This window comes from Corvus kubaryi, unplaced genomic scaffold, assembly GCF_017639235.1.
Source record: "Corvus kubaryi isolate FWS band 111438036 unplaced genomic scaffold, C.kubaryi_AGA036_p1.0 129, whole genome shotgun sequence".
Classification (NCBI taxonomy): domain Eukaryota; kingdom Metazoa; phylum Chordata; class Aves; order Passeriformes; family Corvidae; genus Corvus; species Corvus kubaryi.
Window position 1 is genome coordinate 3353232 of NW_024580664.1, and position 13993 is coordinate 3367224.

The window sequence follows — 13993 nt, forward strand, 5'->3', positions numbered from 1 at the left end:
TGCAGATAAGCCACTGAAAAAGGCTAAGGTCTTCTTAGAGGCTATCTGTAATAAGGATACCAAAAATTTTGTTGCTTGAGGGTTTTTGTTACTTTAGTTTCAAGTTACTAGTAGTTAGTCAAGAAAATCTAGATAACCTGGCGCTGAGGGGGCCGCTGGTGAGCTACCCCAAGGTAGGAGCCCATGATGGTGGATGTCTGCAGGGGCTCCGACGGACACCAGTACTCATGAGCAAGCTCCAGATTAAAGGGGTCTTTCCTGTACAACTCAGCGATCTGTCAGGAAAAGGAAGGTGTTAGAAAAGTATCCTCTCCAGGAAGAAAAAACCAATTACTTCCAACAGTAAGCACTGCTTCTAGATTAGCTAAACACATCTGAGAGGCAAAGCATCCCAGGGCTGGTGTTCTAGTTCTTAAAACCTTCTGAAAACGACAGCTTCTAAATAACAGTATCAGAACTAGTGACAGCCAGCAAAATTCAAAATGCACATATCAGTGAAAACATAATAACTTTCTATTTAATTATTATGGATTAAATCATTGCTAAGAAAGCAGTGTCATTTCTCCTTAAATAACCATATGCCTACCTTTATATATTAATTTTACAAGTTAGCCAGTGAACATACAAATTTCTCCGAGTAAATTTTTATTTCTAGTTCTTCATTTAAGTTCACTATCTCTCTCTGAGCTGCTTAAGAAAGCATTTCAACTACAGATTTTCCTGCTAATAACCTAAGGGAGCATCTTTGGAAAAGACTAATAATACAAGTTTTTAAGTTATCAGAAAATACAAAACACCTCAGTTCAATATGCAAATCTGTTTGCCAATATGGATTTTTTGTAAAGTGCAGTTAAGTAACCTTAATAGCTAATATTTAAACAAATAGAATTATTTTTATTTCCGTTCTATTTTGGTTTTATTTTATTAAAAATATGAAAAAAAAAAAAAATCTTTCTTTTAAATGTACATTTATGGTCAAAACTCTACTGCAATCAGGGAATTTGTAATTCCACTAGCCTTCATGGAGTCACCTTACCGAGCCTACTCTACAGCAAATACAAAACAGTCTTCTAAAATTCTCATTACAAATATATCAACACATGAAAATTATTTAAACATTTCAATTATTTATCAGAATAATTGTCAACAGTGGAGTAAAGCCTCTAAGACATAAGGAACAATGCACTATTTACTTACTAAAAAATAATTACGTGACATTAACATCAGAAACCAAGACAGTAAATTAATTCCTTCTTATGAAAAATTATAGAGAAGTGTCTATACTTAAGGAAAAAAAATTAATCCCAAAAGGGAAAGATCCAGCACCATATAGTATCATTGAGACACGGGCTTTCAGATAACAAATGAAAGTCACAATCATTATTTTTGACAGTAATTTAGAAGAAAATAAGGCTTACTAGAAGCATTAAATGCTCCAGATCTCTCCGAAGGGAAATAGGTGGGTCGTTACCCATCTGAATACTCATGTGGATCATGCGAGCATCTTCATCAGCACGATTTCTCAGCTGTTTCACCTACAGGATTTATGAAGTGGAAAAGGAAACAGTGGTCTATATTTAGCTAAGAATGAAACAGAAAGAAATAATGGAATTGTCTATATGGCCACTTAAAACTAAGAAAGCAAATGTACTTGCACAAACATGACAAGAACACTCCATTTTCTATTTTTTCAATCCTCACTCCTCCCCAAAAGCTTGCACTCAAAGTTATAGTCAATCACTTGCTTACTGCCAAAGCCCTCAGCACATAGCAAAAGCCCTGAACTTCTATCACAGAAGTTTTTCGTAACTGACTTCACCAGATACTTTGGTTTGGCCCCAAAAGGTAGATCCTTTTCCTCCTTTTAATTTAAAAGCTAGACAGTTTAGGTTCAAAGAATGCTGGATCATTATTCACAAGGAGTGAAAAGAAACATGAAACAATGCAAAATACTGATTCCTGTATACAGATCTGCGGATAGCACCTTTCTTCACCATTAAAGACTAATTTACTTGCAGCTACTTTATGACTTGAAAAGTTCTGCACTGATCCCACTTTGGAGTTAATCTGTCTCAACTAGAAGCATTATCACATGTCAGTAAACACCACAGGAAAAACAAGAGAGAAGAGCAAGAAGAACAGCAGCAATTTTTTTTAAAAGTAGCCATTTAATCAGCATCCTAAACTTCTTTTTGCTGAAAAAGCTAATTACTAAACAAAAACCAGCTGACATTTAATTTTAAATTCAAAAAGCTTTTGACAAGAGACCCCAACAGAGGCTTATAGAAAGCAAACAGATGAGATTAAAAGTTAAGTTTAGTTAAATATTAAGCAGACACTGAAGAACAAGAAACAGAAGCAAGCAACCAATTCAACACATAAAAAATAGAACATGGTGACAGTCAACAGAGACTAGTTCATGGTCTATAATATATCTCAATGTGTGAAACTGAATGAGCAGCAAAATAATTGTGTCTCATCAGGAAAAAACAGTTAAAAAGTAATAATAATAAAAAAGATTAAAAACTAGAAGTAACAGTGGAAAGGGTCAAAGCAAACTACCTAAATCAGTACACTAACTGGACAAGGACAAAACTGAATGTTGATAAGTTAAATGATTAATTATTTGAGGTACTAAAGCTAATTATCAAGTTCTGAATGAATGCAATGCAGTCAACAAAAAGATTTACCCAAATCATCACTGGCAAGCAGCATAAATGCTAAAATTACGCACAAGAATTAATTAAAATGCTGACTTCGAGATTTAAATAAAACCGAACAAAAGTTACACAGATACACAAAGCAAAATAAAGATGGCACAAAACAGACACTTCTTTTTACCTAAAATTTGAGATTCAGTAGAAATAGCTGAGGACATAAGCCAACCACTACCTAACAGCAGTTAAGACAAAAAGTTGCCTCGTAGGGCTATATCCCAATTGCCTACTAACAAAGTCTTTCCTGTGAAACAACTAGTACTGGCCTCTAGCAAACTAGAATACAAGTCAATGGTCTCATTTTGGCTTATATCCTGTATTACAAAATCCTACTTGTAATAAACATCTCTCTTCATCTTCAGGCATTAGCTACAACCAACTGTATATCTGAGGGGAAAAAAAACTCAAGCGGAAAAGAAATATTCTTCCCAAAGATAAAGTATCCGAGTCCATAATGAAATGAAGATAAGATATACCAACAAATCAAGCTACTGCCTTGGGATTTTTAGGCAGTTCTGCAGCTACAGGAGACAAGGTCACATATGTTCTAAATTTAATATGGCAGAAACTTCAGTCAGGGTCATTCTGCAGCCACCCATGTAATTATAGGGAGACACTTCTTTTGTAAAGCAATACCATTCAATGAATTGTCTCAAAAAAAGGTCCTCAGTTCCACACTTGTTTGCACCCGATTGTTTAAGGGTATTCCATAAATATTCCTCACATATTCCCCATATATTCAAAATATTCCCAAGGGCTACTGTGTCTGCATTACAAAAATCACCATTGTGTGCATCTTTCAAAGGATGTCCAAAGCCTCTTAAAAAATGGTAAGTGTTGGGTGCAGGCAGCTATTGCAGCATAAATATAGCAGTAATTTATCAATATGAACCTGGTGGAACTGACATTACATTTGTTCTATGGATGTGCTTTAAAAAAAGCTTGAGAAAACAACATGCAACACCAACAAATTATAAATAAACTAGGATTAGACCTCAAAGCTATGTGTTTATATATGCCCTTAAAGGTTCACGAGGCTCAAATATTGCTTTTCCTGCCAATATTGTTCACATTCTGTAAGGTTATAATGAAAAAATACTTTTTAAAATCCTTTTTGCACACTGAAAAAGGTAATTATTTGGCAACTCCAAATACAGCTCAACACAATGAAGGTCATAAAATAAAGCCTCCATTAATTAAATAGAAGTGTTTCCATGGAATTTTGATTTTCTGTGTCTAATCACAAGATCTTGCACAAATGAAACTTGTAATTCTTTAAAAATCCTTTTGCAGCATTTCTCTTAGACTGAAAACAGTTGCTTATTTTCACAACAATTGATACTACCAAAAAAGCAGAATCCCTCCCCTAAAATGTGGAAAAGACCATTAGTAAAAGAATAAACTAAAAATGAGGGACAAAAACCATAACTCAATTTAGGTTACACTACTGTCTGTATCAAATGATAAAAATATATTAAAAAAATCAATACGTACATGCATAGTCATCAATTTCAGCATTCATTTAAATTTTAATCATGTAAAACAAACACCACTACGACCATAAAAGCTTGTTTTGCAAATCTCACCACACTGAAGTGTTTTAAAAAACACATTCTACTTCAGCGTGGAAAACAAACCCCGAACATTATGGCTTCTACAAAGTGAAGAAGTTTTCTGAAGCTGAGGCTTATGTCTGAATCTCTCTATGCTACCTTGACCAAATATTAGAAATAATATTTCTCAATAAGTGCTATTCACACAACCAACTTACTTTCATTGGCATGAGTGCAAGGAAGTCTGTGACAAGGTTATGAATTTTGCGAATGTAAAATTCCTCATGGTAGAAATTTTCAGATGCCACAACAGATTCAGTCAGGAAGAGGAAAACGTAATCAGCGATCGCTAGCTCTGCCATTGCCTCATCTGCCTCAGTGAATTCTGCAAGAGCTGGGCAACAAAATTCACAAGAGCAGATAAAGTAAATAACGATCTTTTACCAAACAAATATATTTCAGGATACACAGCTGACATGAAAATTTACATGCTTCTATCAACTCTTGTCTTTTTTTCAGTCTATTGTTCTCCTGTACAGTACAAAAAACAATTAATGGCAGATGATGACCTCAACTTTCTGCTTTAAAAAATGTTACAGTGCATATCCATTTACCCAAAAATAGCTAAGGTAGTGAACCAAGAATCACAAACCAACCTTAATTAAACATTAAATATAATGTTTGCATTTTCTTTAACAGATATTTTGAAGTAGACTCAATTTTGACCTAGAAGAAAGCTGGAAAGCTTGTGAAGCTCAGAGAGGAAAAAAGAAAACTATAAATAGATTTGTCCTCTCAAGATACTGAGGCCTGACGTCTACAGATGTAAAAAAACACAATCAGGAACTTACTCTGAATTTAAGCATTCAAATTATACTAAAGCTGAAAATGAAATCCTTGAGTTTTCCAGTACATTAAAATCTCTTTCACTTCAATGAGACACTACTACTGTCTAGTAAATAATTACTGCTATATCTGTGTACGTTTCAGAGCAATTCAATTCTCAACAACCAAAACCAAATACAGAGAAAGCTTTATATAAGTGTTAACAGTGATTTTATCATAAAGGTAAATAATAACACTTCAGAAAGGTAATAGATCCTTTGACTTACAGCACTTGCAAGCTCTGAATACCAATATGCAGCAACTGAACTTTAGAGTAATTTACCTGTCACATCAGAGAATTGGGATATTCCCCGCAACGTCAGTGCCCAGGCTAATCTAACAGTAGCTTGCAGGCCTGGCAATTTCCAGGGCTGAGACTCCTGAAGCCGAGTGTGGATCGTTGCTATGTACTGTCGTTCTGCTAGCAGAGGGAGTCGGTGCATCAAGTCTTCAACAACAAAAATACAAAACCAATACCCAGTAAACAAATGTAGGATTTTGCATGGGTTTTTTCACCAATTTGTTACTGACCAATAATAAAATTGCTTAAACAACAATTTATCCATTTGTACGACGTAACCTCTGGGAATGCTGCCAGCGTTACCTTCACGATCCTCTGCACCTTGTTCCAGAAAGCTGACATCAAAGCAGTAAAGGAGAGCCATGAGAAGAGACAAGTTCACGCCATCCAACGAGCCGTCCGCTTCCACTGTTACCTTCTCCAGGTAACTTATGAGGATTAGAGTGTCGTCCTTGCTCAGAGGTGACTGACAGGTCCAGACAAAGAGACTTTCAGCCAAGGACTGTCGGCACTCTTTAATGAGATCAGAAACCTTTAAAAGACAAAACAAAAAAAATCCAGTGAATATACCTATTCTGGTAACAGGTTCAATTTGTCCTTCTCAGTCAATCATGATGACTAGCTTAAACTAAAAATCACTCTAAAGACAGCAGCTACAGAAAATGTTGTGTTTATGTGCTAAACAACAAAAGGACACTTCTGCTTGTCAATTGCATTTATATTCCCACATATTTCATGAGAGGTGTGAGTAGATACCTTGGGACTATGACTACACACAAACCAGCATCCCTGTCAAGGGCAGGAGACATCAATCTACACAGAATTTACATAGCTATAAATGTATCACACAGAAGTCACATTTCCTGTCTCTAATTACACAACTGCACTGGCAGTTACCCCAGATACAGTCAGCCTTCCCCTTGCCCCAAAAAATGAATCTTAAGGTGAAACTAAGGTAAATTAAGGTAATTTAAGACAAATGAGAAGGATATTCTTTCCATAGTTTCTAGGTTCATAGCAAAAGTGTCAGACTAGTTCTTTATTCAGTGGAAAATAAATTGATTTATTATTACACAACGATTTTTAGGCAGATCACCCATTAGAAAGGAGTTCAAAATTTAAAACAATAATGTTTAAAATCTTCCTGCTAGAAAAAAATATGCTGCAGTTAGTCACAGTGTCAATTAAGTTCAAGAATTACAAAGATGACAATGTATTTTCAAGCAATTTTATTTGACTATTAGAAATGCTTCTGTTCATATTAACACAATGGGATTATTAAGAGAATTACTCACCTGACTCAACTTGGTTTCAATCTGTGTTAATAATTTGTGAATTAGTTCACTTTTCTTATGCCAATAGTGTGGATAATGGTGGTGCTGATAACTTAAAATACAGACTTCAGAATTTAAAAAAAAAAGAAATTTACACATAGTGTAAATACTAGGCTTAGATTTTTACTGTTACAGTTCTTCACTAAAAATAAGGCATGCCCTAGCATCTGGGAGCAACAGTAAAATAGAAATCCAGGAAGCAAAGTGAATCCCACACTGATATTGCACAAGCTGTGGAGCAGTACCTGTGATCTCAGACAGCAGCAGACAGTGTGCAAAGGTAAAGAATTCTCTGTAGTCTATTCTAACGTGTTCAGTAACACAGAAGAATATCCATGCTTGGTGAATTTTACCTCTTTACGATGCTTCTCACTGCCCAATCCTCGCTCTCTCTGGAGTTTATCAAATTCATTGTTCAAATCAATGTGAGACACAAGTGTAAGGATCTTCTGAGTCAAACCCTGCTCCATTAGGTCATCTGTAAAGCGTGTTGTCATGGAAATTAACTCTTGACTATAATGGAAAGAATATAAATTTAACAATTAATCATAGCTTTCCAGTCACAAAGGACGTTTAAAATAATGAATCCCATCAAACATATTTGATGACAAAAAAATGTACAAATAATTTACATACAGAGAGCAACTAAACGTGCATTGCTAATCAGTAAGCAGTGCAGTCCCAAACCATTATGCTGAATGGGTACAAAGTCTTTAGGTAGCTGTAGGTTCAAGAACATGGAATATGAGAATACAACAGGGATCAGGTACTTAAGATTTCTATTAAAAGGAAAAAGTACTACATATAAGAGGCACACAGATCACAAACTCACAGGCTCTTTCTTACTAGTAAATGCAATTGTCCAGACACTGCCCTCAGAACACATCTTTTCATCTTTCTCTAGCCAACCAATCATTGTGCACTGGAAGCAAGCAGTGTGCACTGCTTTCTTTTTCAAGGCAAAAAATACTAGCATACAATGTTCACCAGCAGATGCTACATTCCTTCTAAGTAAAGGTAGGAGAACAATTCTCTTTTGTGGTACACAGAAAGTCAGAAAACAGCAGGGTTCTCAAATACTGAGCAATCACCACTAGTTAGAGCAACAATGACTGGGAGAATGTCTGAAGCAAAATACCGTCAAAAGGTGAAGTAGCATGAAAGAAATGGAAGTAAAATAGATATCCTTATAATCCAATAAAAATATGTGCAAAAAATGATTCTGCTTAAAAAACAAACATGAAAGCAGCTGCATCAGGTTATGAGAAACAAGCAAATTTGAGACTATACATATTCCCTCTAGTCTAATTAGTCCTAAAAGCACTCAAAACAAAGAACTTTGATCAGCTCATTGCCCTGATACAGACCTGAGTTCCAATGTCCACGTCTTGCCTTGGCGTGACTGGATGAGGGTTCGTAGTGAATTGGCAATGCATCTTTTTCCATCCCAGTACAAAAGAACTGCCACTAGACCTCTTGTAAGGCCAGGAAAATGAGGCTGCTGGTGTTCTCCTAGTGAGTGAAAATCCACAGAATAGTCAAAGAAAGCTGAACATACAAGCCTTGATAACAGCTCTAAACCTTTGTATTTCTAATTGAAATACAAATACCGCATTCAAAGTAAGTGTGGTTATTCACTATCACTTTGATTTGTTTCAGACACTTAAAAGAAATCCCAGATATTTTGGGTGCTATTGATAAAATTAATATTTAACTTTTAAAACATACAAAAATTGTTTTAAAGTGCAAGTCCATAAATATCCTAGTCCAAATGGTATTTGCCACTGATATGTACCCATCTTAATAATCAATTCAAGCTGATTATCATAGAAGTATCTTTTATTCAAAATTAAGTTTTCTATCTGAAATTACATTGAAAATTTAAGTTCAAAAGAGAAAGTGAGGCTGACTTGAAGATGGCTTTCCAAAGGCAACAAATTTGCAAGGTACTTCTTTAAAGAACTTTTCAAGTTAACGAACAGTAGCTAGTAATAATGACTAACAATTATAACTTAATAACTCTGAAATCAATCTTCTACCTGCAAAGAATGTGTCACTCTCCAGAATATTTCTCTTACTAATCAGTTATTAGACTACAGAGTCACACAGCAATGCATAACTAATACATAATTTGAAGAATCAGTATCTATCACACTGCTTTGTGGAAAACTTCTCAGTCATGTTTTATTTATGTTTAAATTCAATGATATAGAAAGTAAATAGTAAGACTTCCTCAGAATATTCCCCTTTTGCAATAGCTGAGTGTACAAACATTAGGGATCAGAACACTGCTATCATATGACATTACAGTGAGAACAGATTTCTTTTTAAGAACATTCTGTGTTAGGAAGCTAAGGCCTTCACTGCATCATGCATTTACATTAAACATACACTTAAATAAGAAGGCCCAATTTAAGCTGCATTTCTCCAGCTCTTAAATATTTTCCCTTCTCACCAGCTAGAAGGAGCTCAACAGCTGCCAACTCTCCAATATCAAAGAGGTCACTGAGGATAAAGGCTTCTCTGATGAGCTGCTCTGGCAAAAGCCTAGTTCCCTGCTGACCCTGGATAGCAACTCCTTCTGTGCTTGCTTTCTGAATTTTCTCATGCTGCTGAACATTTTTTGGCTGCAAGAGAAACAAGCAAGTTTCAATCTTTCAAACAATCAGAAGTTATTCAGAATGGCAAGATCAAATACTGAATACAGCTTTACACGTTAATCCTTCCTCACAAATACACTTCTGTCAGGATAGGTCATCATCATAAAAACAAAGGCAGTATTTTTAAACAAAGAGAGTAAAGGCATCCTAAAAATGCTTCATGCTTGGAGAGCAGAGTCCCTTTAGGAACGTACGAAAAATAATCTTATACAATCGGTGCTGACATTTAGTTTACTCAAAATAATAGAAGTTGAAAGTATACTTTGATGCAATTCTCAACAGGAATTGGTATCAACTCAGTGAAAGACATCTGGGTTGTTCCTCAGAACTGTTGTGTTACTCCCAACTATTTTCTACATCATTCTTTTTCCATTAAACTGAGATGCTAAAATATACTGATGAAACTCTATAGCTATCAGTTAAAAAAAGCCATCCACTACTGAAGAAATAACACCCCTGAAAGAAGATGTATTTCTAGTTACTCCTTTATGATCCACCAGCCAGGGAACAGGGAGTCTTTTCACATTATCTGGCATTCCAAACAAGACACATTCTGTATTTTTTAAATTCACCTGTTTTGTGTGTTTGCTAATCTGACTGGAACATGAGCAAAACAAGACAAAATAGCTTTGTGCTTTATTTCAGATACACAAGAGTAACAAAAAAAGTTAATATCTGACTGATGGATCATTAGATACTTTTACTACTGCTTTCAAAACAGCACTCAAATAATGAGAGAAAAAAATACATCACAGATAAAACTCTCTGTAGAAGATACAAAATAATATGTATGTATTATTTTCTCCCACTTAATACTATTTGTATTCTTACAGCAGAACAAGACTGATATAACACATCTATATTATGTACTGTAAAAATGTCACATGAAAAGAATGGTCAGGGTCTAAAATGGCATGTAAGACAACAATATAAGACAGAGCAAATCATCAACTCTCCAACTCATTCCAGAAGCCAGCATTAGTCCAGTACCGGATTTCTGAAGAGAGAAATGAAGTCAGACTTGTGCTTCTTTAAAACTTGATCGAGACGATGCACAGCTTCAGGCTGCCTTTTCCAAATGGCATTCATTACAGTCTGCCATATGTCCTTATATGGACCCCACAAGCTTGCAGCTAAAAGAAGAAATAAAACAATGTATTTGAAATAGAGAAAGGAAGAAAACAAATTATTTATACACTGTTTTCAATAAGTAGACTCTTTTTCAGTTTACTGTTACTCTTGGCATGTCAGTATACTGTTACACCCATCAAGAAAAGTATATTTTCCTTTCTTAAGGCACAAAAAAACCCCAACAACAACGATGGTCTGATATAAAATTTAATTGCATTTAAAGAATCAAAAAAAAGAATCAAAAAAGATGATGTATGCACCTAAATTCTGGTGCTCAAAGTCATCTTGTAAGGATACTTACAATACAGGTATTCGGTCAGAAAAGACCTTCAAGAACACAGAGTTTAAGCATTAATCTGGCACTGCCGAGTCCACCACTAAACCATGTCCCCAAGTGCCACATCAACATGTCTGCTAAATCCCTCCAGGACTGTGACTCTACCACTTCTACAGAATACTCCAGAAAAGGACTACCTTCACTATTAGCTAAACAACCCATCAAATCAAAACAAATACTCTCGCATGAGAGCAGATGGCTAAAGAAAAATAGTTTCAACCATTTCCAAAGATTACTACTTGAGTGAGCAAGTTGGGAAAACCATAAAGCAGTTTAAGCAAAAGCAAGCTATTTAAATCACCCTTACTGCTCCTACGTTGTCAGAGATGAACCAGTGTGTACTGAGCTAAGTCATCTGGAAGGGGTGTAAAATCCTGCCTCACTAATCAGAGAAAAACACTGGCTGTCAAGAGAGAACAAACTCCTTTGATTACTCAAACTAAAATTGATATCCCTCCCAACAATCAAAATGCAAATCTCCCAGGCTTCAAAGTAGCTCTAGAATGTCAGATCAAAGACTGTCATACTTAAATGGTGAAATCTACACACTTAACTGGTGAAGCCATTCATGCTGAGTAGCTACAGAGAATTTACAAATGACTGAGACAACACATTTAGCAGTGCCAGTATGGCTGTGTTGGGTCAGCCTGTAAAAAAGGGACAAATTCGTCTTTTCTGAGCATCAGTGTTTTAACGCATACAATGTTACCCCCGCCTAGAAACAGCTACTACTGGATGCATAATTTCACACTCAGCTATAACTGACTCTCCCACATAACTTCAGAGTTCAGAGACTTATTTCCACTTGAAATTGTCTTTTCACTCTTATTACATTACCAAGTCCAATAAACACCAGCAGCAAACCACAGTGTCTGCCAAAAACTGTTCAACTACTTCCCTGGCCCATTTGCTTGCTCTTGTCCCTACCACATAATTGCTTTGCACCAGCCCAAACACATGTACTGCAAGGCAGTAGAACAAATTAAGGATCTAACTTCTCTAACCAAAACCTAATCCAAAAAAAAGTTTATTTTCAGCAGGATCACATCTACAACCCAGTTTGCTCTGTGATGGCACAAAGATGGATTATTGCAGAGAAAGGAATCCCACCCGGGATGGGAAGAGGTTGGACTTTAGCGACCACGCTGACTTTTTCCCACTTAAGCCATTCTATTATTATTAGTTTTAGAGGCTGACCATCCCATTAGGGACAGCAAGGAAGGACAGGCTGCATTGCTTCTTTTGGCAACAACAGCAGTTGACACTTACACCTGAACTTTTTGCCAAGTTATAGACTCAACCATGATATGTCTGCTCCCACAAACAATATACTATAACCTAAGGCAAATTCTTCCTTAGTTCTAGTGCCACATCCCCTTTTAATTTTTCCCATATTTCCCATTAAAAAACTCCCTCTTCCCCTAGTTTTTTTTAATTATAAGGCTGTAGACTCTCTTGCTGTGTAATTTATTAAATAGTCTCATTAGAACTACTCCAATCCTCACTTCAACAAAGTCATAGTTTTTTATGAAAAGTCTTTGCTTTATTACTGCCTTTCTGTGAGGCTACAGGGATGCAATCCATTCCGTGAGATCAAAATATATTCTCTGTAAAATTTGTTCCTTGCTTGCCATGGGAATGGAGGTTTTAATTCTATTAACTAGAAATAATAGTGACTATTAACTGTCACTACTGACATACAAAACCTTATTTACAGACCTTTTGGCCTATACTCCAGTGACAACTGTTTTTCCACAGGGTCTCCATTCTCCTTCTATTAACCTAATGAAGCTCAACAATAATAAATGCAACATTTTGCCCCCAACACAGAATCACTGCACAGGCTGGGGACCAAGGAAGCTGCTGGAGAATAGCTTTACAGAAAAACACCCAAGTGTCCTGGCAGGCAGGAAGCTGAACACCAGTCAGCAGCACACGCTCATGGCAAAGGCTGCCTGCAGGCTTCAGGCTGTATTAACAGCTGTAGCCAGCAGATGCAAGTGATTATTTAGGCACTTCAGAGTCCTTCACTCCCACACTGTGTCTACTTTTGGGCTCCTCAGAGAAAGATACAGAAATAATGAGCCAGAGAACGGGATGAGTGAGAAGCTGAAAGAACTGACCTGGTTCAGTCTTACAAAAAGAACGCTAAAGAGGGATGGGGGCTTTGTTTTCTCTAACTACTGAATGGCACTATACTTAGAAAGCAGAGACAGAGGTACCCCAGGACAAAACGAGCAGCAACTGACACAAGCTGTGATAACAAAACTTCCAATTGGGACGGTGAGGGTTTCCAGGTCCTTAGCAATACTCAGTGGATGAGAAACCAGCTGCACATTTCCAGACTCCATGTGCACCACTGAGCAAAATTCTGGATATATTTCTCTTTTGCCTCCTACACCACACAGCATTAAGAGATGAGCGTAATACCGAAGTGACGCGTAACCACGTGTACACCGAGTTACCACAGTCCTCTCTAACCAAGGAGGCCTTCGCAGCCTGGTGTGACTCCCCGCCAGGACCAGCCAGGCGCGGCGGCAGCTCTGACCGCGGAGCTCCATCGCCGCGCAGCTCTGCGCGGCCCGAGCCCGGGCACGGCCGCACGGGAGGCCGCTCTCCCACCGCCTGCCCGCACACCGCGCCGCGCACCGGGCGCCCGCAGCCCTTCCCCGCCGCCCGCTCGGGCCTTCCCTAGCCGCCTCGGCACACCCGGCCTTCCCAGGGCGGCCGCCCCCGGTTTCGCGGGCTCGGAGAAGAGGCGCAGGGCCGGGGAGTGGGACGGCCGCGGGGAGAGGCGGAGGAGAAGCCGCAGCCCCACGCTCAGATTGTTCTTACCCGAATTTACCGCCAACGGAGCCGCCATCTTGGCGAGAGGGAGGCGCGACCGCGGCGCCGGCGCCCGAGGAAGGCCCAGCCAACCCCCGCCCGCCGGGCTGCGGGGCCGGGCCGGGCGTGCCGCGGCTCCCGCCCTTGCTGGCTGCGGCACAGCACAGCTGGTGCCGATCACGAGGCGGCTCCGGCAGCGGCTCCGGCAGCGGCTCCGGCAGCGGCTCCGGCAGCGGCTCCGGCAGCGGC

The 13993-nt window shown here is 38.1% G+C and overlaps 1 protein-coding gene across 1 annotated transcript in view; it reads right to left on the bottom strand.

Moving 5' to 3' along the window:
- The window catches only part of NUP205 (nucleoporin 205), a 49396-nt gene extending 35538 nt beyond the window's left edge, over positions 1-13858 (bottom strand). The window contains exons 1-10 of the mRNA XM_042026861.1: positions 13754-13858; positions 10441-10583; positions 9246-9417; positions 8158-8302; positions 7144-7303; positions 5760-5988; positions 5439-5603; positions 4489-4664; positions 1419-1535; positions 138-275 (exon numbers count right to left, since the gene is read on the bottom strand). Of these exons, the coding sequence (XP_041882795.1) occupies positions 138-275; positions 1419-1535; positions 4489-4664; positions 5439-5603; positions 5760-5988; positions 7144-7303; positions 8158-8302; positions 9246-9417; positions 10441-10583; positions 13754-13781 (1473 nt within the window). The 5' untranslated portion in view covers positions 13782-13858. The remainder of the gene's footprint in view (positions 1-137; positions 276-1418; positions 1536-4488; positions 4665-5438; positions 5604-5759; positions 5989-7143; positions 7304-8157; positions 8303-9245; positions 9418-10440; positions 10584-13753) is intronic.
- Positions 13859-13993: the final 135 nt, after the last annotated feature.